The 24,689-nt window shown below is 41.1% G+C and overlaps 1 protein-coding gene across 2 annotated transcripts in view; it reads right to left on the bottom strand.

Annotated features, from left to right (window-relative positions):
- Positions 1–24,689, bottom strand: part of LAMA3 (laminin subunit alpha 3) — a 125,842-nt gene that overhangs the window by 34,585 nt on the left and 66,568 nt on the right. For both annotated transcript variants that reach the window (XM_083623626.1, XM_083623627.1), the window contains 12 exons: positions 24,063–24,203; positions 22,682–22,846; positions 21,972–22,073; positions 20,778–20,861; positions 18,924–19,154; positions 14,388–14,501; positions 11,601–11,710; positions 9,481–9,561; positions 7,387–7,493; positions 4,140–4,190; positions 2,753–2,904; positions 852–962 (listed from right to left, as the gene is read on the bottom strand). In XM_083623626.1, the coding sequence (XP_083479752.1) occupies positions 852–962; positions 2,753–2,904; positions 4,140–4,190; positions 7,387–7,493; positions 9,481–9,561; positions 11,601–11,710; positions 14,388–14,501; positions 18,924–19,154; positions 20,778–20,861; positions 21,972–22,073; positions 22,682–22,846; positions 24,063–24,203 (1,449 nt within the window). The remainder of the gene's footprint in view (positions 1–851; positions 963–2,752; positions 2,905–4,139; positions 4,191–7,386; positions 7,494–9,480; positions 9,562–11,600; positions 11,711–14,387; positions 14,502–18,923; positions 19,155–20,777; positions 20,862–21,971; positions 22,074–22,681; positions 22,847–24,062; positions 24,204–24,689) is intronic.

The raw sequence follows: 24,689 nt of genomic DNA, 5'->3' as shown, positions 1-24,689 counted from the left end.
AAACTACATACATAGTTCCTTTAGTTATCTATGGTGGAGTAGCCCAGGCAGCATGGATCACCCCAAGCAGAAGGACAATTAATCTTTAGTTCTGCTATGTCCTCTGCAATATCACAATTGGGACCTTCCTGGAAGCTTCCTGGTTCTGCTTTTCAACAACTTATTCAGTTACAGGGATACCTCTCCACCTGTGTCCTCTGGAAAATGCTGGCAGTTCCTAAATGGGAGCTCTAGGTCTTTGATTATAAATAAGCCCCATCAGGATATTGGCACAGTGTTCAGCCTGTAGGATCTCATCATAGGGATCCCAAAGGGGGATATCTACCCTCCAGGTTGCAGACCTACCCAATTCACCCCTCTCACATCTTTATTTTTCTTCCATTGTGTGCTCTTTAATGTCACTGCCTTCAGACCTTCAGTTTCCAGCTTTTTTGCTGCAGCTGCAGTCTGGGGATGTTCAAGTCAGTATGCTATCTGGTGGCCTCCTTTCCTGTGTCTTCCTGTCTTTTCTTTCTATCCTCCTGAAGGATAGCTTTCTGTCTGCCACTTCTCCTCACCTTTCCCCTGTTAGCTCTCCTCTTTCTGCTGAACTCTTTCATTCTTTCCTCCCCTCACACCACATTCTTTATTTTCTTCTGATCACCTTATGTGGCTATTATTGTCTCTCCTCCCTGGGCATCTGTTTCTCACTTCTCGGCTAATTGGCAGGGCAGAATACCAGCTGGCAGTGCCCACATGACTTGCCATTTGTGGGTAGGCTTTCCATTAGAATTTTAGTGAAGGCACTGACATTTCCTGACCAGCAAATTCCAGCACTTCTTATATATATATATAAAATGTAAATAGCTCACCTTTTCTTTTAAAGCATTAACATTTTGGTTAAGGTCAAGCAGGTCTGTCTCCAGTTCATCCACTTTTGGGCCGTGAGTCGTAATAACGGTACGATAGCGGCTCAACAGAATCTGAAAAGAAAGGCCACCAAAAAGAGAGGGAAATTGGATGTCTGACTGAGCTGAAAACTGTATCTGAATTCAGCATGAGTTTAGGCCAAAAACATATTTTACCTAGACAGGAATCCTAAGTCATTTACATAGGAAAGAATTCAACTGAAAGACTTAGGTTGCAACCACACCAATACATGTAGAAGTAATGCTCATTACACTCGGTTTGATGTACTTCAGAGGAAGCATGCGTTGGAGCAAGCTGTTACTTCCTAGAAAAATGTATTTAGAGTTTTGGTGCCAGTCAGAACAGATTCAAAGATCTGGTGCATCCAGATGCCTTTAAAGTATTCGGCATCTAGCTTGTCTATAACCCACGCTAGTAACAGTTTATGTGGCGGACTGAAAAGAATCAGAATATCAGTTCAGGCATCATAGCAGGATGAGACAGACGACAGGCAAAGCCACAATCTACTTGGACAGAGCATACAAAATCCCACCCAGCGTGTCTTACTTCCCCAACTTATGGGTTTGTGCTAAAGAGATGAACTGGGGCCATGAAAAGTTTTCGTACAGACAAGCCTTAAGCCTACCTTCAATAAAGCAGAGCATAAATAGGTCCCTTATGGCACTATGCAGACCGAATTAATTCTGTCAGTTCAATGCCTAGCAGCTGAGGCTAGGGGACCTGATGGGTATTGGGCGGTGGAGTCACAGGGACTGCTAAGTCAGCAATGTGCAATCATGTGGCTGCTGACGGGCCAGCAGCAACCATCATAGACCATGTCACGGCCAGTGCTAGACACTGCTTGCCATGGTGGTAAACTAGCAGTCCCCAAGTCTCTTCCACTGTTCCTGCTCCTGCTGTTTATAGGGGCTGATGGGAGCTGGAAACAAGGGAAGGTGGGAAGCTCCTCTTTCCACGCAGGCCCAGCTCCAAAATACAGCACCCTTGGGCAGATGCCACCCTGGCAGGCCTCACTGCTAAGTTGACACCTACCCTGCTGGTTGTTCCTAGGGCAGGCTCATGTGGAAGAAGGCAATCTTTCAGATACTGGGGTCCCACAAAATGTAGGTTTTCAAAGACAAGCACCTGCACTTACCATATTTTTCCATGTATAACACGCCCCCGTGTATAAGACACCCCTTATTTGGGGGGACTCCAAATTCATAAAATGGGGGGGGAATTGCCCAGAGTTGTTGAGTTTTTTTTAAGGAGGGTTCGCCCAATAGCCACTGACAATCTCCAGCTCGCAGCAACAACCAATTACATGGCCCCCCACTATGCACTATCTGTGTACAAGACAACCCCCAATTTTTAACAAAATTTTTAAATAAAAAAACCTCATCATATACACGGAACAGTATGGTAATTGTGCTCACCAATGAATATGCAGCCAGTATAGCAAGCAACAGTTATTCCCCCTTGCCAGTGCCGGGCACTAACCATGCAACTATGCCAGCTTTCCCCAACCTCCTGCCCTCCAGAACTTGTTGGACTACAACTCACATCACCTCAGACCACTGGCTGGGGAAGAGTGAGCTATGCTATGACTAATTGAATTTTCCAACAAGGGAACCCCAAGGACAATGTGAACTGGGCTGCCATCGTCTTTCCCAAAGAACCGGCACAGGAAAGGACCATGCAGCTGGCTCCATTACTGCAACCTCAGCCACATGGGATCACATCACAGACAAGTGGAACTCGCCCAGCTGCTTCTAAAGGTCATCACATTGTGTAGTTAATTTGAAACCTATTTCTTTATTTCTTCCCCCAGCCCCGTAAGGAAATGCCAGCTTTTCAACATTACCTTCAGTTCCTTGATGCGGTCTTCCAGATGCTTCATCTGCCCCAATGTGTGGGCACTGGCATTGACGTTTTGCATCTGAGACTTAATCAGACGGAGCTCATCCCCCATTGTACTCAAATCCTTCAGCAAAGTAATTACACAGCTATCACAGGCTGAATGGAAAAGAGCACATCCAAACAGTGCAAAGTGTTAGTTTGCTGTATGGGCAGAGAATGACAGCACCAAAATAACACCTTTCCACAAACTGTCATCTACTGCTATAAATGAACAACAAAGGCAGGGGAAGCTCAAGTGCATTTAAGGCAGTAACCAAATCCTGAGGCCCTCCCTAGTATGTCTTGACTTATTTTAGAGTTACTCCCTGTCAATTTTCCTTAAGAGTAGGATAGAGGATAACCTTTTCTTTACCTCAAGAGCTGCATTCTCTCAGAGGTAGTCTGTCAGGAAAAGTGCACTGGTGGTGGGTGGGGCCAGTGGCACTATAAACACACTCTCTGAAGATCATCATCACTCCCATATGTTCTCTCTCTCTCCTACACATACACACTTATTTATTGCATTTATATCCCAACCCCAAGGAGTTCAATGTACCCCCATACACACATGCATACCACACACAGACATCCAACAACACAGACACCATCCACAGCTACACTCCAACACTCATCCATCTATAACCTTCTCCACTCCTACCACCACCACCATCCACACAAAACAGATGCTGAGTCCCCTTTGCAATCGGGGGGGGGGGGGGGGCAGAGCTGATCTGCTCCTTCCCCCCCCCCCTATGCTTCCTACCTCCCAGTCCTAATGGGAAGTCTTCCCTGTGGAGGTCTTTCATTCTGGATACAAAGGGAACTAAGCAAACTAGAGGAGCAGGACCGAAGGACGGTCACAGGGGGCGGGGGGAGTCACAGTGAAAAAGTAGGCACTAGCCCTTTGTAATCAACAAAGAGGGAAAGGGGGAGAGCAGAAGCACAGAGTCTCTCCTCCTCTAGCTCATTTGGTGTCCCTGGTTAGCACAGGACGCAGCAGGAATGAAGGCTTCTTTAAAAACTCACTTCATAGCAGATGAAAGGAGAAGGGGCTGCAAGACAGCTTTGAGTGCACTGTGGGCTGAATATCACTCAAGGGGTTCCCCACCTCGTGTAAGCATTTCTGAATAAGTTCACTGTCAAAGCATGTGTTGACCTTTGCAGTCTCCCATTTAAAGCTCCCATTATAGAGCTTCTTTAATGAAGCTCTATAAGCAAGCATCCAGACTGCTCATGCGTTATTACAATGACAATGGCAATGACATGGGCAATGACAATAAAGATATTATTATTATTATTATTATATTATTATTATTATTATTATTATTATTATTATTATTATTATTACTTACAGTCACAATCTTCTTGAGGATCTATATCTTTTGGTTCTTGGCTTATGCATTCTGGAGGTTAGGGGGCAAAAGAAGCAAATTAGAATCACATGATAATACAACACAGATATCAGACATGAGATTTTGAAATCGCATTCAGAAAACTGATACCGCTATATAATGGATGCTCTCTTTATTCACTGAAAACTAACCATAACTCTTAGCAGGTTTTCTACTACTGGAAGATGGAACTTGTCTTTTCAAGAGTTACTTTTCCGGCAGGTACTAGAGAATGCTACTCAATTTGGCTTCCTTTGTTCTTTTTTCTATCTAGGACATTATCTGAAATTAATCTCTACTTCTCTTCAGTTCTGTTGCCTACCTAACAAGGAGCTTATGTGTTTTACTTAAGGCTAGAGACAAAACGGAACGCGGGTGGCACTGTGGTCTAAACCACAGAGCCTAGGGCTTGCAGATCAGAAGGTCGGCGGTTCGAATCCCCGCAACGGGGTGAGCTCCCATTGCTCAGTCCCTGCTCCTGCCAACCTAGCAGTTCAAAAGCATGTCAAAGTGCAAGTAGATAAATAGGTACCACTCCGGCAGGAAGGTAAACAGCGTTTCCGTGCACTGCTCTGGTTCACCAGAAGCAGCTTAGTCATGCTGGCCACATGACCTGGAAAGCTGTCTGCAGACAAACGCCGGCTCTCTCAGCCAGTAAAGCGACACGAGTGCTGCAACCCCAGAGTCATCCGTGACTGGACTTAACAGTCAGGGGGCCTTTTACCTTTACCAATCAGGGTTAACTGGGGAATCAATCATTGTGTGTGCCTTTGTCCCAGCAGTCCTGGGTGCAACCTGAAACCTGCACAGCATCTAATCCAACAACTTAATCCAAGTGAGTCTGTATCTTTATTTTAAGGCTGTGGCTAAATACAGATAATCTCAGTAAATTCACATTAAGGATGAATATCTTGCATCTATGCCAAAAGTTACCTAGGCTGGAACTAGGAACTTGTGCAAGTGCTCTATATGGTGAGCTATCAGACTGCAACTTGGGACATCTTCCGTGCTCTGCCCTACCCACCCTCTACTTAGCTGAACTTCCAGCCTGATGAAGAATTCTGGAGAACTTGAAATCTTGCTCACTCACTGACTGTGGATTTTGCATTCCCCCAACCCCATGGGCTTTCTGAACATCTTGCTAGTTGTGGTTAGAAAAAAGGTCTCAGGCTGTCCAAACTGAATAATAGCTTGACATCGGAAAGCAAGTTCACACTACTCAGAGTCATTGGTGTTCTCAGGGTTATTGTTACAGACTGGTTCTCTTTAAATAACAACTTCCATTGACATGAACAAAAATGCCATGCTATATCTTAAGCCATTCTGAAGTCTGCTTCTGCAACAACTGCCAGAGGCAGTAACCCCGCTGTTGTTCACTTACACAATGATAAAATGAGACCAGTCAAGAGCCCTTGAACTTGCTATTTATTTGACCCTGATTTAGCTCTTGAACATGTAAACAGAACAACAGTTAAAGTGACTGTAAAGCTCATAATTTCACAATAAAAATGTAAATGAGCCTTGGAAGTCTGCAGTGAAAAAACCCTGAGGCCCAAGAATTAATCTTTAGGCCTGTCCAAATTTCCGCTTGTCCTGTGCCTCAAAATCACAGGTTCAAGCATGTTTCCATTTGACCTGCACATTCTAAGCAGAGGTCTCAGCTTGCCCCACTTTTCCCAGGAAAACCCCACTCTTTGGTGCTAAATCGGAGCAAACGTCAATCCAGAGAAAGCTCCAATTGCCATTTGCTCAGGGGGAAGCAGCAGGACAAGAGGAAGTGTGGATAAGCCCTTTGTAAGGATAAATCACCCTTGGGTCAGGCCAGGATCATACTTCATGCTGAAATTTTACACATTTATTCCAAACCCAAATAAAGTTTTGGAATCCACAAATGACAAAAAAACTCTAAACATTAAATAAGTAGTTCCTTCTGCAGCATTTGGCTCTTTCCCATACTGATCAACAATGAAATCAAAGGTTGCATAGCATGGGTCCATGCCATGGGTCCAGACCATGCCAATTCTGCTCTGGTCCTCTGAAGGATTGATGCTGGCATTTGAAGGAGACATGGTATGGTACAGACTGTTGCTTATGTGACCCCAGACTCCAGTAGTTCTCAAACCACTATAAGTAACCTCAAAACAAGCCCTTATTCTCACATTTCATGGCTTGGCGGAGATTCCAGGTTGTGTTTAGCCCATACTATGAACACACTGGATTAGAATACTTAAAATGGACTGAGCCTGAGCTACATGGAACAAAAGGCTTTTTACAGAACATTCATGTGTCTGCTATCATGGCCAGATGAATTCAGCCTCTCAGTGGATTGTCTGTCGGCTACTGTGTGAATCGAAAGCAACTGTTCAGGCTAAGAAAATATGAAGCTAGAAGCTCAAATTGGAAAAACTGCAGGGGATGTAATCTTTCACATTTAACCATTGACCACCACATGTAGAAATCCCCTGTAGATATATTGCACGATATATTTAATTGGCACCTTCCTTTAATGCAACTTTTATTACAGCCTGTGCAGTATTAAGGACAGTCTGTGATGATGCAATTAAATGCTTCAGTAATCTAGTGGAAGACCGCAATAATGTCTGAACCTACTAAAATAACTGGTCTGCTGATTACAGGTGATACTGCTGCTGATGTGGAAAAGGCAGTTCAAAACTTGAAATAAAACTGCATTCTGAGTCAAGATCAAACTTGTCCTGCCAACCTTTAATTTCAGCAAGCAACATATTTTCTGCAGAATATATCCATCAATAACACAACTCTAGTGAAGGAGCTTTTGCATAATGGAAGATAGTTAACATTACCTTTGAGAAAGAAAGCATTTCAGTCGATTCATATTAAGAATGAATGAATTGCATTTAGGCCAAAAGCTACCTGGGCTAGAGCTAGGACCTTGTGCAGCTGCTACCAGACTGCAGCTTGGAACACTTTCAACCAGGTTGGTTGCTGGGCTCTCCTGAACAGGTAGAGCTTCCTGTTTGGATTGGAAACTTGCCTGAGCAGCAAAACTTTCCTGGCTCCAGCACAGGAACATAGAAAGCTGCCTTATACTGAGCCAGACTATCAGTTTAACTAGCTCATTATTGTTTACGCTGACTGGCAGCGGCAGTCCAGAGTCCACACAATTTCCTTTGTGTTGTACAGTTCAATGGAATACAGTCACTAGGAATAGCTATACAATTCTACATACCCCCAGTCAGGCGCTCACAGGTCATGAGCTGACCATTATCAGGGCAGTTGCACTTCTGACAGTAACCTCCATATTTGAGTGGGTTTCCAAAATAACCAGGAGCACAGCTACACAGGGAAAACAAACACAATTTGCAATTAATACATTTTTCCTCAGATTGAAACATCTTCTGCTGGCATTGTGGTTTGCACAAAATCCAGTAGTGAAATCCAGCCATTTTATTAGATTTAACTTGTAATTGCCTATTCTGACAAAATTTCCACACACAAAAATTCTTAACACATCACATCAAATCCAGCAAATCCAACTGTTGACACACAAAAAAGCAAACCCTGGAAAACTTGGCTGTATCTTCTTTCTTTCAGATCTCCTATGACACTGGCCTTCAATTAGTGGGTTGGGACCCAGTCGTGGGTCATGGTCTGATTCAATGTAGATCGCAACTACAGCACTCCCACCACCCAAATATATGCTAAAAGGTTATTAAAGGGGTCCCCAAATGCATGTTTAGGTTAAAAATGGCTCCTGGATATGAAAAGGTTGAAGACTATTGTCCTACAAGGCAAAGGACCAGTTAGTCCAGCCAGAGTTGTATGTATTAGATAATAACTAATTGGCTGCTCCTCATTGTCTGGACATATAATTCAGGACTCCTGGAATCTTAAAGAAAATTAATATGTGGTCATGAAATTCAATTATGTTGTCATTATTAACATAAAGAAAGAGAACTTAATTCAAAGTTATGCAAGCCAGGATTAGGGAGAAAAGAAATTATCCAACAGAGATGATGTTTCAAAATGTTTAAATTAAGAGGAGCACATTACAAAGGGCTTAGGCAGACCTCCTCTTCTCCTACTGATTTCCCCAAACAACTCTTTAGTGCTCAATTGGAGCAAACAGCAATGTGGGTTTTCTCCAGATTGATGTTTGCTCCAACTGAGCACTAAAGAGTGGGCTTTGCCTGGGAAAGGAGCGGGGAAAGGGGGAAGCCTGCTTTCTAGGCATGGGGCAAGTAGAAGTGTGGACAAGGCTAAAGTGACAGTACCCAACTTTTTTTACTGCATTGATTTGGCCAACAATTCCTACCTTTGAAATTCAAAGCTGATTTCAAGTTGGCTTCTTTCAAAACGAACCACATTTAATAGTACCCACTACATGACAGTTTGGACAAAACAACAAACTACAGTTAAGGCATCCTTTTTGCAGCTGTTTGAAGTGCACCTAGGTTAATTCTTGTCAGGCTTAACTATGCTTTAGTGAGATGTCCAACATATTATTACATATAGGGTTCAATCCAGAGGGGTGGGCAAGTGTACTTTCCTTTGAAATTTGTAAAATTTTAGCAGAGTTAAAAATTTCTTTGGACTGCACTTGTATTTCACACTGCTGCTCAGATCCAAATGCTCCAAAGTGCATACAAGGGCTCTCATGTACAATCTGCATAATTCACGTCAAAACCAAGAACAGTGTGCACAATCCCAGCGGAACGTGCAGACTTCCAAAAACTCTGAATTGAATGCAGCAGGTTGTATCTGCAGAAAGCTTTCTGTGTGCTTTCAAACCCCACAGCGCCTTGGACTGTAGACCAAGTATGTTAATATGGCACACCCTTAGAATACACAATGGGCTGATATGCTTGTCATGCGGAACCAGACCATGGCTTGGTGCAAACATCCATGTGCGGGGTCTTCTGGAAAGAAGACTGTAGCTCCCTGGTTCTTATGCTACAGACTTGAACTGAGCTAAGCCACACCTTGGCTTAGTGTGTTGCTTGAACCTGGGCACGTGAGTTAGCTTTCTGCACACTAACTACAAGCTATAACCAAGGCATGTTCTGGGTTGATGGCTCACAGTTAATCTAGAGAGTGCTCAATCATAAGCCTGGATTTGGACAACATGCTGAGCCAAGTCATGGTTTAGCTCATAAAATAGGGGACAAGGAAGTGAAGCAATCATACTCCTGTCTTCAGTAGCCTGCATGCTTATATGTTTGTGCTAAACCATGGTTTGGCTTAGCATGTTGTGTGAATTAGGCTAATATTTTGCAATGTGCCACTTTTTAATTAGAAAACCCATATTGAGACAAACAATCACCTTTCACAGTGCATTCCAGTATAACCTTCTTTGCAGAAACACTGAATTTCTCCACCATTTTCCACGCATCCATTAGCAAAACTGGGGGGAGGAACAGAAAGACAATACATATGAATACATATGAAATACGTTTTATACTTCAGGCATATTTAAACAGGTTTCAATATTTTGCAAGAAGCTGAGATTTAAATCGCTGCCAAAATATCAAATAACATTGAGAGTTCAGGTGTATTGCTGCCTATCTTCCTAGACCTTCTGAGAACAGTTTGTTCTGCTTAACAATGCAAACAGCCAAATCCTTAAAAAAGGAAATAGGGAATAAAAATGACATCTATTGATGTATTATTATTGAGCAAATACAAATGTACTGCATTTCCTTAAGGATTCTAAGTGAGGCTTTTTTATCTACAGAAATCTTTGTATTTGGTGATGCATTGCCATGGATAATCTCTATAACTCACTCACTGTTTCTCTGAATTCTGCACAAGATTTAGTCTATACCCACATAGCAGATTAAGGCATTTATGCCAGGCTACCAGCCCATCCCACCCTTTATCAGGCTCATAGTGGCTGGTAACCCCAGTGAACTGAGCATGTGTAGTATGATGGCACCTGTGCAATTCACTAGATCTCACTCATTGCACAAGAACAGTGCCTGTTGGTGACAAAAGGGCGTGAGAGGAAGCAGGAGATCTGCCACTGTATCAAATTGCTCAGACAGTGGTGCTATTACATCTGCTTCTCCTCTGTGGTGTAGTTGCTCAATTCCCTTCCTTCTAGGAAAGATCCTTGCACCTTGGGAATCTTGATACAATTTGGTCCCCCACCCACCATTCAACTATGCAACACATACATAGGCAAGAGAATCAAGATGTAAATCATTCACTATTATTTGCTTTTTAAAAAAATCACTTTCTACACACTCCTGAGGGAAACCATTTGTGAGTTTTCAGAGGAAAAAACTACGTACTTAAAGTAAACTATCTCTCTATCTATCTATCATCTATCTATCTATCATCTATCTATAGTCTATCTATAGTTTATCAGTTATTTTCATAAGGCTCTTGACCTCTGCTTTTGCACCTGGCAAATGTTTGAGGCCCTTGGCCATTAATTATCCTAATTTTAAGTGCTACAGGGTCTTGCTATTTCACAGGACCCCAAACATTTTTAGCCAAGCTCATTCTGAAGAGTCAGGTCCAATGTAATCTTCATCAATTCCTATCACCCCCTGAAATGAAAACAAACCCAAAAGGCCACTATCATACACTGCAGTGTGCTCTGTCCACACAGGCATATATAACTGTTTTTGCACTGTTGTCATTAATTGTCCCGCCTATATTCTTTTGGCAAATGGTGGTATTTCAAGAAGATCAGACAGCTGCAATCTGCCCCATCCATATACCCAATAGTAGCTTTTTGAACTCCTATCATAGGATCAGGTGTCCCATTTTAGGGAACCATACACATGGGAAAATACACCATATCTAAGGAATAACATGCTCAAGGAAGCCTCAAGCATTCAAAAAAGAACTACACTTAGCAGACATAATTCTTTTCATGGCAGAATGGTCCAACACCTTTGTCAAGCAGTTGGAAGATAAGAAGAGGACAAAGAGTGAAGAAAGAGCTGTCAGTGAAGGGGGGTCCTTTCTCCATCCTCTGGACCCCCTGGACCACTCAACTAACCTGCTGTACCTGAACTGGGTGTGGAGAGTGCAGTTGAATGGGACACAGCTGTGGGCAGCCTAAGGATGTACCACCCAACTTAGACCTGCCCATAAAAAGCAAATCTAGAGTGAGAGACTAGGGTGATGTTTGCTGTTTCCAGGAACTCTTAGAGCCTAAGAGGGAGGGTGTGTCAGAAGGTAGATGAATTAATATTGATGTAGTATACATATTAGTAACTTTGTATTACTATAACATTTTTATATGTAACTCTGTATTTTTGTAATATTTTGTTTAAGTTGTCTGTTGTTGCTTCAGTACACTGCTTAGAGATATTTTTAATATGTTAAGTGGTATAGAAATTAATCAATCAAATAATCAGTCAATGTGTCAAGCACAAGAAAAACACAACTCTCCTTTTCTAGCATCCCTCCCCCACGCCCCCACAGTACCTGCTTGTAAAAGGACAGCGACAAGCCCTGCAGGTTCTTTGCGTGGCATCTCCAAAGTAGCCTTCTTTACAGCGTTCACACTTCTCACCAGCAGTATTATGCTGACAATTCTTTTAAAATATGTACAAATATATAAAACCAGAGAGTTAACAACAATTCAATTATCAGCAGGAGAAAATTAGAGTTGATCAGTTCCAAGCCATTTCCTCCACACAATTATATTACCACAAGAACAAACATATGACTTTGACAATGTCTTCATTCTCTTGAATTATAGAAAAGTTGCTCAGCTGGGGCCAGAGATGGTAGAATATTACAGTATCCACACATCAGGTTAACATGTCACTGGTTTAAATAACCACACATCCAAGAATCGGACTCTTAGTTGGAAGTGATGCAAATACTTGTGAGCAATTTTGGATTCATTTCAAATCTATTCGAGTCCCTCTATAAATGAATATCCTGCTACCCATTTTTTTCTGTTTAGCCCTTTAGTTTGAACAAGTTTATATAGTCTCAAATCTAGGTAGACTGGTCCAATAAAAGATTTTTTTTGTACTTCTCACAGCCCTAGCATAGGACTTAACAGTCCCAAAACCACTGGAACAACAAGACTAAAAAGGGAGGCAATTGCCTCAGGACAGGTACAACAACTTTTCTTAAAATTAGTTTTTATTGAAGATTTTATTGTGTTACAAAATAAATAAATCAACAAGGAAAAGTACATATAGCGTCTCCACTTTCAATTCATGCAGTTTTTTTCACAGTTCGTTTATGTTTGGTATAAGATACTAATGTCCTGGACATCTTGTGGTTCGGGGGAAAGGGGAAAGAGAGAGGGGGGGAGAGATGGGGGATATTGTTCTTTCATTCTGCTGCATAATGTTACCTGCCACAGCAACAAAACCTGTCAGATCATCAAACTGCCACCAATGAATTAACATTTTTTACTTTATGTGGACACATAACTGCACCCTGGAAAAACTATTTCCTCTGCAAAATGAATTGAAAGTGTCCATCTTTCAATTTGAATTTGGAACCAATAGTCATCAAACAGTCGAGACCACCTATGCACACAGAATGCAAGCTGCATTAATTAGTAACAAATATATGGCACTAGCTATAATACAGTTTGCATGGCTATTAAAACAGCAGTAGCAAGGCTGAAATAGCAAACCTTGTCTTCTCTTGATTTTCCTGCCTGTGTGTTTTCTTGTCATAGCCTGCCCCATTTCTCTAATCAAAATTTCTTATGATTCATACATCTCCTGGAACATGCTGATTTGGCTAACAATTCCTATGTTTAACCCAAAAGGGTTTGTTGAAGCCAAAGTCAAGGGAAGTATTGCATAATCATCGTCAGAGGATTTCAATGCAGCCAAAATAGGTTCATAATGAAAAGGCACCCATGCAATGAATCTGGCAGTGAATCCATGCAGTGAATAGGGGCATGATCCTATGATAACTTTTCAGAATAAACTATTGAGACAAAAGCAGTGAAATAGAATACAAGATAACAATCTCCCAAGAGTGCTATTGATGCAAACCCTGATCCTTCAACTAGAGCTCATATTTGTGCAAGTTCTTTAGCAACAGAATTGTAAATTACACTTTTAAAAGCGTAATTCAATTCAGATGAGATTTGTATCTTGCTGCAAAATTAGTTTGCAGAAATCAGACATTGACCAATTATGTCTGCATTATAACTGTCCATTTCCAATGTGCGGAACTACCTTCTCTTGACATGCTTATACATGCATTCTGTAGCTTTCACTCTTTGGGCAGAACTAGTTGCTACAAGAGAAACATGCTGCAACCACTTTCTAGTCTTTCTATCAATGTGTAGCTTATTATCAATGCGTGACATGGTTACTCTCCTGAATGTTTTCCGCTCTCTGGTTCAGACAGCCAACAAGTTGAGATGGTAGTGGGAATTGCAGTGCCATGGCATCACATCACACATTAGCCACACATTACCAGGAAAACTGGAGACACAAAAGTGGCAGCGATTCTGTATTTTTGTAAAATGCAGTTTTATAATGAGTGTTTAAAGTCTGCAAAGCAAGCAGCTGGCATAATCATACTAGCATACCCACAATCATGGTTCAGATAAATAGGATCAGTGAACTAAAGTTTCCAAGAGGAATGCATTGCTAAATGGGTTGCATTTTTAAAAGATTGGGTGCCATTCTCAAATGATTAGAGAGATGGAACCATTTATTATTGTGACACACAGATTTGTATTCCAGGTAAGCAACTTGCATTCTTACACATACTGTATGATGGATAATATTTTTCCCATGTTTACGAGAAAAACAACAAATAGATACACAGTGCCTTGAAGGCTAACAATTTTATTATGGTAAATATTTCATGGTTGAGGGTGTACTCCATCAGATGCGTGGAGTGTTACTGGACACTCCATGCATCTGATGAAGTTGATTCTAGTCCATGAAAGTTTGCACAATAATACATCTGTTAGTTTTTAAGGTACCGTGCAATTCTTTGGGGTGTTGTTGTTGTTTTTGTACTAATAAACCAAAGCAGACACCCTTATGAGATCACTACACTTTATGAGTTCACTACACATGTGCTCATAGAACTCATTCACTTCAGAGGAGTGGTTCAATATATGCATTGCTTTGCATGCACAATTTTTTACCCTCTACTAGACAGAAGGGACTAGGATCTGGTGCAGTACTGGACAGAGCAAAAGCACTATGCACGTCAGTGGTTAGTAACTAACAGCAGTGATAAATCTCAACAATCTTTGCTATTATTACTTACAATACAAATTCCAGAACCATCCAGGCATCTATTTGCATTTCCATGACAATTGCAAGGAACACACCGTCCTGTTAATAGGCCACTGTTCTCACGGTAGAATCCTGGGCTGCATTCCTATTGCATACGAAGGAGACTTTTTTTAGAAGGCTATACGTTTATACCTTTAGAAAGAGGTGTTCTGTGAAATTTTAAGGTAGAAGAAATTAAATTGCTAAATATTGTCATATGAATACCTATTATATGATTAAGAGGCATAGGTTGTATTCTAATATTCATCTCAGTTTGGTAAGCCAAGACACATGGCCAAAGTTTTTCAGTTTGGATGTAGCAGGAAACTATACTAAACGGAAGACTTCTCGGCTTGTTTGCTCGCTTTCAGGAAGGGGTGAGCCAAGGGTCTCTGTGTGAGGCCAAAAGGCTCCTTCATGACTTGTCATACTGAGATATGATCAAATGCAGTCAATGTCAACCATGTCTAAAGTCCACAAACTGCCCAACCATTTTGAAAAGTAGCTGTATATATCAGTGCTCTGAGATCTGTCAAGAAGGATTCTCTCAACCTAAACCCCTGAAGGCTGTTCTGGCTGGATATATTTCATATTCTGTGAAGAATGTTTCTAGAATAAGTCCAGTTTAGTAAAGTATTTAAAATACAGCTAAAGGTGTTTTTGTTCTAGATCCATAGGTTTCTGTAGAACTATGTTTGTTCATTAGCGTTTAACCAATTTAAAGTTTAATTTTCAAAACTACTTGCTGTAATATAAGCTCACCCTGATTTCCTCACCTGAGGGTATATGAAACTATGTTGAAGCAATGAGAGGCATTCTTTAATATGAAGCACAATTTGTACGTACAGGCTTGTCCCAAAGACAAGCGAAGCATGAAAAGAATGTTCATCAACTAGAAGCGTTTAAGAAGTAAAGCTGCTCTTCCGCGATCAATGTCAACTGACAGAATTTTGGGGAGCAGGATAATATTTTTTTAAAAAAGAAAAGAGACACAGTTGTCAAAAAGCCATGTCCTGTTCCAATAAAGCATATCAGTTGAAAATGTGGCTTTCACCAATGAGAAGCAATTGTAAAAAAACTTTGATAGTCTCTGGGCCACCACTTCAACCATCCCCTCTTCAAAACCTATAATCTTCTATGAAGTCCAGTTGTGATGTGAGCATCTTGACAACCCCAGTACTGTATGCATGCTCTCTGTGCTTAAACAAATGGAGTGAGAGGAGGGGTCATATACAATGGCCCCACCCCAGATATCACCATGCCCCCCTGGACCTGTCCTTTTCCTCCATACATGGAGTTTGAGGTCTGAAAGGGGCATGTACATCCCTAGGTGCTCCACGTGATGGGAGACCTTGCACATTCATACTTTGTGTGGAACTGCTTCATGTGTCTATTCATTTCTTGTAGCATGAGACCTTATTCCTGGCTGAGACTGCAGAGGACAAAGTATTAGCAAAGGATTAATCCCCACCCCATGCTAGGGTCCTGATCCAGATTGCTTCCTCCCTCTGCCTCTAGCGGCAATTTGTGTAAAAGAAAGAAAGCAGTCAAGGACAAACAATGAAATGAGTTGTCATGTGCAGTTTTAGCCCTTAGGTGTGGTTCTGGGAAACTTGTCTTGAAGTCCAATCTCTCTCATGAATACATTGTTTAGAGCTGGGCAAAACTCCCTATGTGTGAAAAAATAATGAGTAACCTCACTTGTTTATTGTGAGGACAAACAAAATGAAGATTATAAATCACATTACAAATTAACAGGTCTATGTGAATGGTTGTAGTAGAAATTTTTAAAACAACAATTGATGCTGTTCACAAGAGGGAATTATCCTGCAGCAGCTACCAGTACAGGCATTTAAAGTAGGGATTATTGCAAAAACAGCTTGCTGAAATAAAGCTACTTATGACCCAATTATTAAAAATCAATTAAAGCGAACTATTTGAGATGTTCATATGAAATAATCAGTTTAAAGCTAGCTTTGTCTTTCTCGTGTAACATTTTTTTTTAAAGTTCTTCCAATAGTAGTTTCATAATTGCCAATAGTAGGGCATAATTGCCTTGAAGGAAAATAAGATATCCTGTGCAGATAACACTTCCATGGAGGACACTGGAGTGTGCACTGTAAGTTTTGACAAATGCATATTTGTCCACTTTGTTCAAATGGATAGGGAAGAAATATTTTGTTGGCCACATGGCATTATCACTCTGGCGGTCAACATTTCAAAGCCATAGTAAAAGTGAATGTGCATTAAGTTTTGTGTTTGAAACAAGGACTGCAATCTTAAAAAAAAAAGAAAAAAAAATAGAAACAGCCTGGCCAACCATTCTATGACCCTGTACACCAGTAGAGACTAGTACAAATGGTTAACAAACTGCCCAGCTAACGACTCAAACAGCAACATTTTGTAGCAGGTCTTCTGGACAATATAGTCCAAGGGATAAAGAGATCAGCTTGTTGTTGTTGTTTTCACTCAAAATACTGCATAACACACTTTTATGTCAGTGCTATAAAAAGCAAAACAAAACACCTTAAAGCAGGGGGATAGGGGAAGAGAGAACACACGTTACCTGTCTTGGTTTAAAATCCCAGTGATTTTGCTGCTGCTGCCCTCCGCCACGAAGATAAGGGAATGCTATCCTGTGTTGTGTAGCATGCACCAAACAGTGCCTCAGGCCTATGCACAACACCAGCCATCCAATGTTGCCTGGCCTCTGCATTCCGGCCGTCATTTTACTTAGCTTAAGGCTTTGCTGCTCACATGCAAGGAGACTCTTTTTGCTATGCAGCCCTTTTCTTATACTACCCTCTTATTGTTCAGCTTCTCTGACTCAGTCTGTGTGCTGTGATATGCCCCTCCTTTAAAACTTCATACATGAGTCAGGTTGTGCAACACATAGCAGTTCTTGAGGTTAACGAACCGCTTTCTAATTCCTGCAAACGAGCATATATCTGCATTAAGGTGTGGCAGGCATCACCTTTTCCCTGCCTAAGACAGTCAGGCAGTACTAGACGATTAGAACTGTAAATCACGGGCTGAGTAATTCTGTGGAAACATGCAGGGTGTGTGAGCTATTTTATGGAGTACTGTGGTTCTATACCTTCCTTTGGGCTACATGTTTTAATCAGTCCAGGGAAAGGGAGCAAAAGAGGCATTTTTGCGCATGGTGAGTAGGAATAGGAATGAGAAGAGTTTAGTTAGTGTATTAAATGCAAGCCTTGGCATGCTGATCGATTGCATTTTTCATATAACAGACTGAGAAGTGTATTTTTTTTAAGTCTCTGAAAGTATTTTTAAAAATAACAAGCAAGCTCTGTGTTATTATTGTAACCTGAGAATAAAGTTGATAGACTTGCACATCAATCCAAGTGCAATTACTTGGAAAAGTCACAATGAACATATCAATGAAGTGTTACCAAACAAGTAGCATTATTAGAGGTAGTAAAACACAGAAGAAGACAGAAGCTTAGTAGGTACAACTTTTCTCCTATGACAAATGGCAGCTGTCAAAATACATTCTCCTGTGCAGATATCAAGGTACAGGCCTTTGGTCACCCCCATGAGCAAAAGCTTAGGCAGAGAACCAAAATACCTGAAGATCAGTTATCACCCCCTTCCCATTCATCAAATAATCAATCTGATGCTCACAGGGGGTAATTTGCATCCCCACTAGGAAGCTGGAGTAGATGGAGATTTAAACCTCTCCAAAACCATGTCTACTTTCTTCCTATTTCTCCTTACTTCCAATTCCTTCTCCTCCTCCTCCTTCCCACTGATGCCAATGAATACGTTGTTTGAGGATGGGTTCAGGCTCCCAGGCCAACCTGTATGTAGGCTCAAACCAGTCAAACCCAGATTTTCAGATTACAAATTTAAGTATGGTACTAGGCAATTTTTCTCTCTCCTTTACTTCTAAACAATTCTGAAAATAGCTGTCACACAGCATTATGGGGCATAATATGGAAGAATAGTGATCAGAGGAATGTCTGGCGGCAATGATGTCTTGGCAGAGTGGGTGGGAGATATCTACTGCATGACCACTCCTGCTGATTGGCAACTGAGGAACTAGCTAGTTGGCTCAGGATATGTGTGAATCCATTCCTCCCTCCCCCCCCCCAAAAAAAACCCACACAGCCTGACTTTTTAAAGAAATGCTGAAATATTATGCTTCACACATCTTTAGAAACTGGGTTGTATTTTATTGGTTTTACTTTTAAACGTTTCTTGGTTCTATTTTTGTCATTTGGATATTTGAAGTTTTTTGTTCACACAAATGAATTAAAATGAATTCCATAAAATATAAAACTCCATAAATATATAATAGCTGAATTAAGTACAACTTCTACAAGAGGACTACACCATGAAGGTGGAATGTCCCATCGAACATAATTGTTCAGAAACATGTCTCTCCTGCGCTTTTAAGGCAATCAATAAGAATGAATGTATAAGACTCTCTCGTTGCTATAGCTAAATCAATACTGTTATCGTGTGTCATGAATGATGCAGAGCAGAAACAAAGACAATTTCCTACCTGACATGAATCACCCATATATTCAGGAGGGCAGGAGCATGTCTCTACATCAAAAGCAACGATGCCATTTCCTGCATTGGAGACTTCTTCCAGACCGACCTCGCCCAAGGTTAACCGCTGAGATTCTGTGAAGTAAAGTCCTCTGATTCGTAATCCATCCAGTCTAGACAGGACCATCATCAGTTCCTCTCGAGATACCAAGCTACTGCTGCTTGCATGTCTGAAGTTTCCCTGCACATTCAATATATAATTAAAGTTAGGAGAAAGTTTAATTAGCAATCTACTCAGTGTAAAAGTACTGCTGCACGTGCAAAGGGATATAGATTAAACATAATAATAATAAAACAGGTTCATGCTTTATAAGAAGCAACGGGTGCTGGTAGCCTAAGGGAAAAGGACACTAGCAGAATGAAAACCCAAGCAAGAGGTAATCTAAAGTAAAGTAAAATAAATGAGGGTCAGCCTCAGAAATAGACATAAAAGGGCAGATTACAATAATAACATACAAAATCAACTAGGACAGGAGCAAAAGGTTTCACTTGACACGGGCTGTGCAAAAAATTCCCAGTGCTTAATTATTCCACAGAAAATTTCCTGTTTCATTAGTAACAATGAATGGGTGCTAATTTTGAAAGAAAAAACAACAACCATACTAAATTGCATACAGTATATGCATACTTTGTAATAAAATACATTTAGAAATCTACACTTGAGAGAAAAGACATTCATAAATGTGCTATTCTATGAGAAAACGCGTTCAAAAATATATATTTAAATATCATGTGAAACTGACATGGGACGGAAATACACCCATCCATCCACACTTCATTGACAGAGTTTGTTGTAGGCTGGACTACAAATGCCTGAGAGGAAACCTCATGCATCAAAATGTGATTTGTTTGGAATGGCCTCAAACCATTTGCAAGCACATATGTAATTGAAGGCAGAATATAACTCAAAAGTACTTTTATTTTTCAAGTTCAGTCATGAGCCTGACAAGAACCCAACTTGACTTTGAGACTGCGGGAACAAGCAGCTGTTTCGCTGTAAATAATGACACTATTTCTGGACAACAATGAGGCGAAGCCCTTTTCAGAGTTTGGCTTTTCAGAAGTGTTATATTTCCTTGGGCTGTGAGAAGTCCAGGTGCAGCACAACAGGAAGTATTTAATTTAGTTGAGAGAGAGAGAAAAAAATACTGGAGAAGTATTTCTGGTAAGTGGGTTGTACCATCTCCAGTATACAGACTCGCCAAGCTCAACAGTCACCGGAGTCTCATACAAAGGAAAAGTTAGGAAAATATGCAGCAAAAAACCCCTCACTTTCCACAACTAATGAACCTTAGAATTAATCACAACTGTAACTCACACGTTACTTTGACCCCATTGCAGTACAGATTAGGAAGAGGCCCCAGTGCCTGCATGACGCCCTCATAACTCTATGCTTCAAGTAAGCACCAGTCGTACGATCTAACTCAGGATACAGCAACTTCATATATACCATTTATGCTTCACATTCTCAGTTCCTTATTGGAGAACTAGGCTTCACCTGGCATGCATAGTGATATTCTCTTTGTTGTATGGTTTCTTTTCCTGATTAGAATACACTTGCAACACAGTTTCTTCACATTTGTTCAATTTCAAATGTTTACAGCAGGAAGGAAACAACAGAACAATCCTACGCATGGTTACTCCTAAGCAAATTTTGTTCAGTGGGCTTTACCGGCTCATAAGAGTATTAAAAATTGCAGCCTTTAAAGTGTACTTTGAAGCAAGACTGTTTCTGATGCTGAGCTATAAAATAAGCAGAAATGTCAGCTAGTGATTTATGAAAGGGAACTTCCACGAGTCTTACCTCAAGTAGGCGAACTGATCCATAATACTGTTTGTCGGGCAAAGGATTGTTAGGATCCACATAGATTAATTTCATTTGGTGGCCCTGTGCAAAAACATTACCATTCCAAACATCAGTATAATATTCAATGTGCAGAATTAGCATGCTTTACAGAACTGTGTTAGTTGAGAGATATTTCAGTTATTATTAGATCTCATCAAAAAGAAATGTAGTTAACATTAAAGTATAGTAGTGCTGGTGGGGGAAAACCTTTTCCAGGCTGAGGGTGGCATTGCCAGAGGCAAAAGTGAGTGTAACAATGAATGCCAAGTTTGCTTTTGTACAGCAGTCTAGTTACTACACCCACTCCTCTCTACCCTCCATCCAGGCAATCAGGAGGAATTATTAGAGTTCAGGGACACATTCCAGCCAGGGTGTGTGGCCTGAGGAGAGCCCCAAAGGTCAGTAAGAGAGACCCAGGGCTAATCCAGACTTCCTTTTGTGCCATGTTTCTAGGCACAGGTCTGTGCTTTAAAGCTACATGTCTGGGTGGTGTTTTTTTGGGGGGGGGGGCCCAATGGAAAAATCCACTTCTTACCATTGAATTAGAGCAAATGGCAATCTGCGGGAAACCTGAATTGCTTTTTGTTCCAATTCAGCATTAAAGAGCAGGCTTTCCTGGGGGAAATGGTGAGGCAAAAAAGAAAAGAAGCACTCAGACATGATGCTTTAAAGAGCAGACCTGTGCCTAGAGAGCAAAAGGTAAACCCCTAGAGAGCTGCATTTGTATGAGTTCCCCACCCTGGAAGTACAGTATGGTATCTCATAAATGATTAGCTAGCTTATTGCATCATTTTAGAATGCTGTAAAATAGAAACAGTGTGAAAACTCTATTCAGACCAGGATGGTTCCTGGGGAAAGTTTAGGAGCAGGCTTTAAGCTTACACATTTCATTCTCGATTGGCTTCAACTTTTTCTTCCAAGAAATAGTAAATACCAAAACCAGGAAATCCCAGGTTTCTTTTAATGTGTGATCTTCCAGTTCCTTGCAGCTAAAGCTAAAGCCGTCTTTCCAGCAGATTTATTCTCATGTGGCCATAAAGATGGCACATTCAAATAAACACGTTTCAGGCTTTCGCCTCTCCCAACAGGGGCTGTATAAAGTGAGCAGCAGGAGAGGGAGAAGGAGAGATTTCACAGGCAACTTTCACTTACAGTAAGCTGCACATCGGGCCTTTTTTCCAGTAGAGTCATGCCTTCGCTAGGCAAGCCAAAGGATTTAACTTGATAGCTCAAGTAGCCGCCATATGAAGAAAGCTGAACAACATATTTAAAAAGATGGTGAGAATTATTATGAGAGCTTATGACATGGTTTCTAAGTATTCAGAGCACACTTATCTCAGTACCTTGACCCTTGCAAGAACATTTCCAGTGCTACCAACACAGGATTAACGGAGGTGCAGAAGCAGTCAGATCAAGAAAGGGGTAATGTATTCTGAAACATGCACCTTTAGAAGGCATTTCTATAGGCATAACCCCAAGCAGAACTGATGATTATTACTTAAAATACTTAATAGAGGGCAGGGAACCAAAGATTACTGTACCTTAAAAGTGGCTAAATTGTGTGCTGCTGCTATAAAATTAAGGATACAAGCTTAATTTTAATCTATTTATGTTCGTATGCTCTCTGTTGTTGTATATGTTGCAATCTGGTCAGTGAGCGAAATAAATGGATTCATTCATTCATTCACCCAGCTCTAACACACATCATGCCTTGTGATATAATGCCAGGTCAAAAATTATGAAACTAATATCAAAATATGGACTTCAAACCAGTTTTGGACAGTATATCAATATATCACCCAGCCCTGCTATTGACCTTGGATGGTAACAATGTTCTGAAAACAGCTTTGAGGGTCATGTACCTTTTCTCCCAAGTAAGAAGGTGGTGCTAACCAGTATAAATTGTGCACGGAGGGAGGCAGTTCTTGAACATCAGCAACGACACTGTTGCTGCCTGGATTGAAAGTTACAGGGATGCTCATGCCATTATCCACAGCTTCTAGGTGCCAGTTCCTCATATCAACAAACTAAGAGTGAAACAGACAATAAGACACTTAGAGAAGTTTCTATACTGAATACAGTTTTCCCAGAGCAATAGAGTTAATGTGCATGACTACCTGTGGAAATGTTTTGTTTTGCCTCACATGAGAAGTTTTTTCCAACTCCTTGCCATGAGCAACAGCTGCTGGTTTTGTGTGACACCACAAACCGTCTCAGGCAAGTTACTGCATTCAGTGGACTGAGGTTCTACACACCCACCAGCCATATCACAATATAGAAACCCTTCTACAGCCCCACTACAACAAGGAATGGGAACTGGGAAGCCACCCAATTCACAAGTGCTGACAAACTATGTGTCCGGAGGGGGTGAGAGGCTTGTCACAGGGATTGCTACGGTGAGTGGAACACATAGCCTGTGTGTTATAGGGATGTGCAAAGCTTATTGCTTCTGTTCACAGTGAACAAGCAAGTCAAACTCTCTTCTGCAATCAACAGTCAGTCAAAGGCTGAAGAAAAAAGTACCAACCACAAACTCAAGAGCAGCCTCAATTAGCCCTAGCTGTTCTAAGAAATTACAATGGCATAAAGGGGAGGGGAATAATACATCTGAAAGACGCATGTATATAAAAAGTCACACCCCCAACTTCAGACATAAAAACAGTGACTCTAATTCAGTCATACCTTGGTTCTCAAACGGAATCCGTTCAGGAAGTCCGTTCGACTTCCGAAAATGTTTGAAAACCAAGGCGCGGCTTCCTATTGGCTGCAGAAGCTTCCTGCACTCAGTTGGAAGCCACGGAAGCTGCGTCAGATGTTCGGCTTCCAAAAAAAGTTTGCAAACCAGAACACTTACTTCCGGGTTTGTGGCGTTCAGAAGCCAAAACATTTGAGTCACAAGGTGTTTGAGAACCAAGGTAAGACTGAAATTGGAATAAGTCTTTAATTTTAGGCCACAAAACTAGATGAGACTTGATCCATGATTGGGTCATTCATTTTAAAGAAGAGGTTAGAAGCAGCGCACCTATAAGTTTTTCCCTGCAGGTTAAGCAGCACCTTCAGGCAGAGGGCTATTTAGACTGGGGAAAGTGAAGTGTGTAAATTCTTCATGGCACCGAAGCCCAATCTAATTTCCCCATGCCACAGCTACTTTGAATTTAAGCAAACAGGAAATCCAATCAGGTCTCCTGCTAGTTGCACCCTTAAAATAGTGATTGAAAAAAGAATAACTTACAGCAAACATACCTTAACCCTACGTTTATTTGTGCTGCGACAAATATTGGTTGCTCCGAAACAAAAGCAATTGGTGCAACCCTTCGGGTTAGCAGAGTCCAAATAAAACGACCCAGGGCGGCACATGTCACACTTAATACCTTCAACGTTCTCCTATAAGTCAGTTGCAATAAGTCATTAAATGTTTCCACATAAAGCTCCTGCAGTAATATACACATGAAAAAAGCTGTAAAATACATCCAAAATAATACATAACATTGTTTCATCGCCTTGATTTTCAGTACACAGTAGCACAAATGCAAATGAGGTTGTCTCCTTCTGAAAGGAGTTTCAAGCAAATGACACACATATGCTTTTGCTCCTTTGAGTGCATAACAAGCAGCTCTGCCAATACTATGCTGGTGTGCGTTAAAATTAAGGTGTTTCCAAACAAACCTTTTTTGTGGATGATTGTCACACATTTTGACTGCTGTCAGTCACAGACTGATTCACACTGAACGCACACAATACACAATATTGTGCGGCTCTTGATCTAGTTGGAAGCAGGGATGAGAAAAATCCATCTATTTCTGGTCCTTGTTGCTATTTCATGTGTTCACCCATAAGTCTGTTCTGTTCCATTTCTACATTGATCTGTAT

The sequence above is a fragment of the Podarcis filfolensis genome, assembly GCF_964270895.1.
Source record: "Podarcis filfolensis genome assembly, chromosome: 7".
Lineage (NCBI taxonomy): Eukaryota > Metazoa > Chordata > Lepidosauria > Squamata > Lacertidae > Podarcis > Podarcis filfolensis.
Note: the sequence above shows the minus strand (reverse complement) of the source record. Positions and strands in the feature narration are given on the sequence as shown.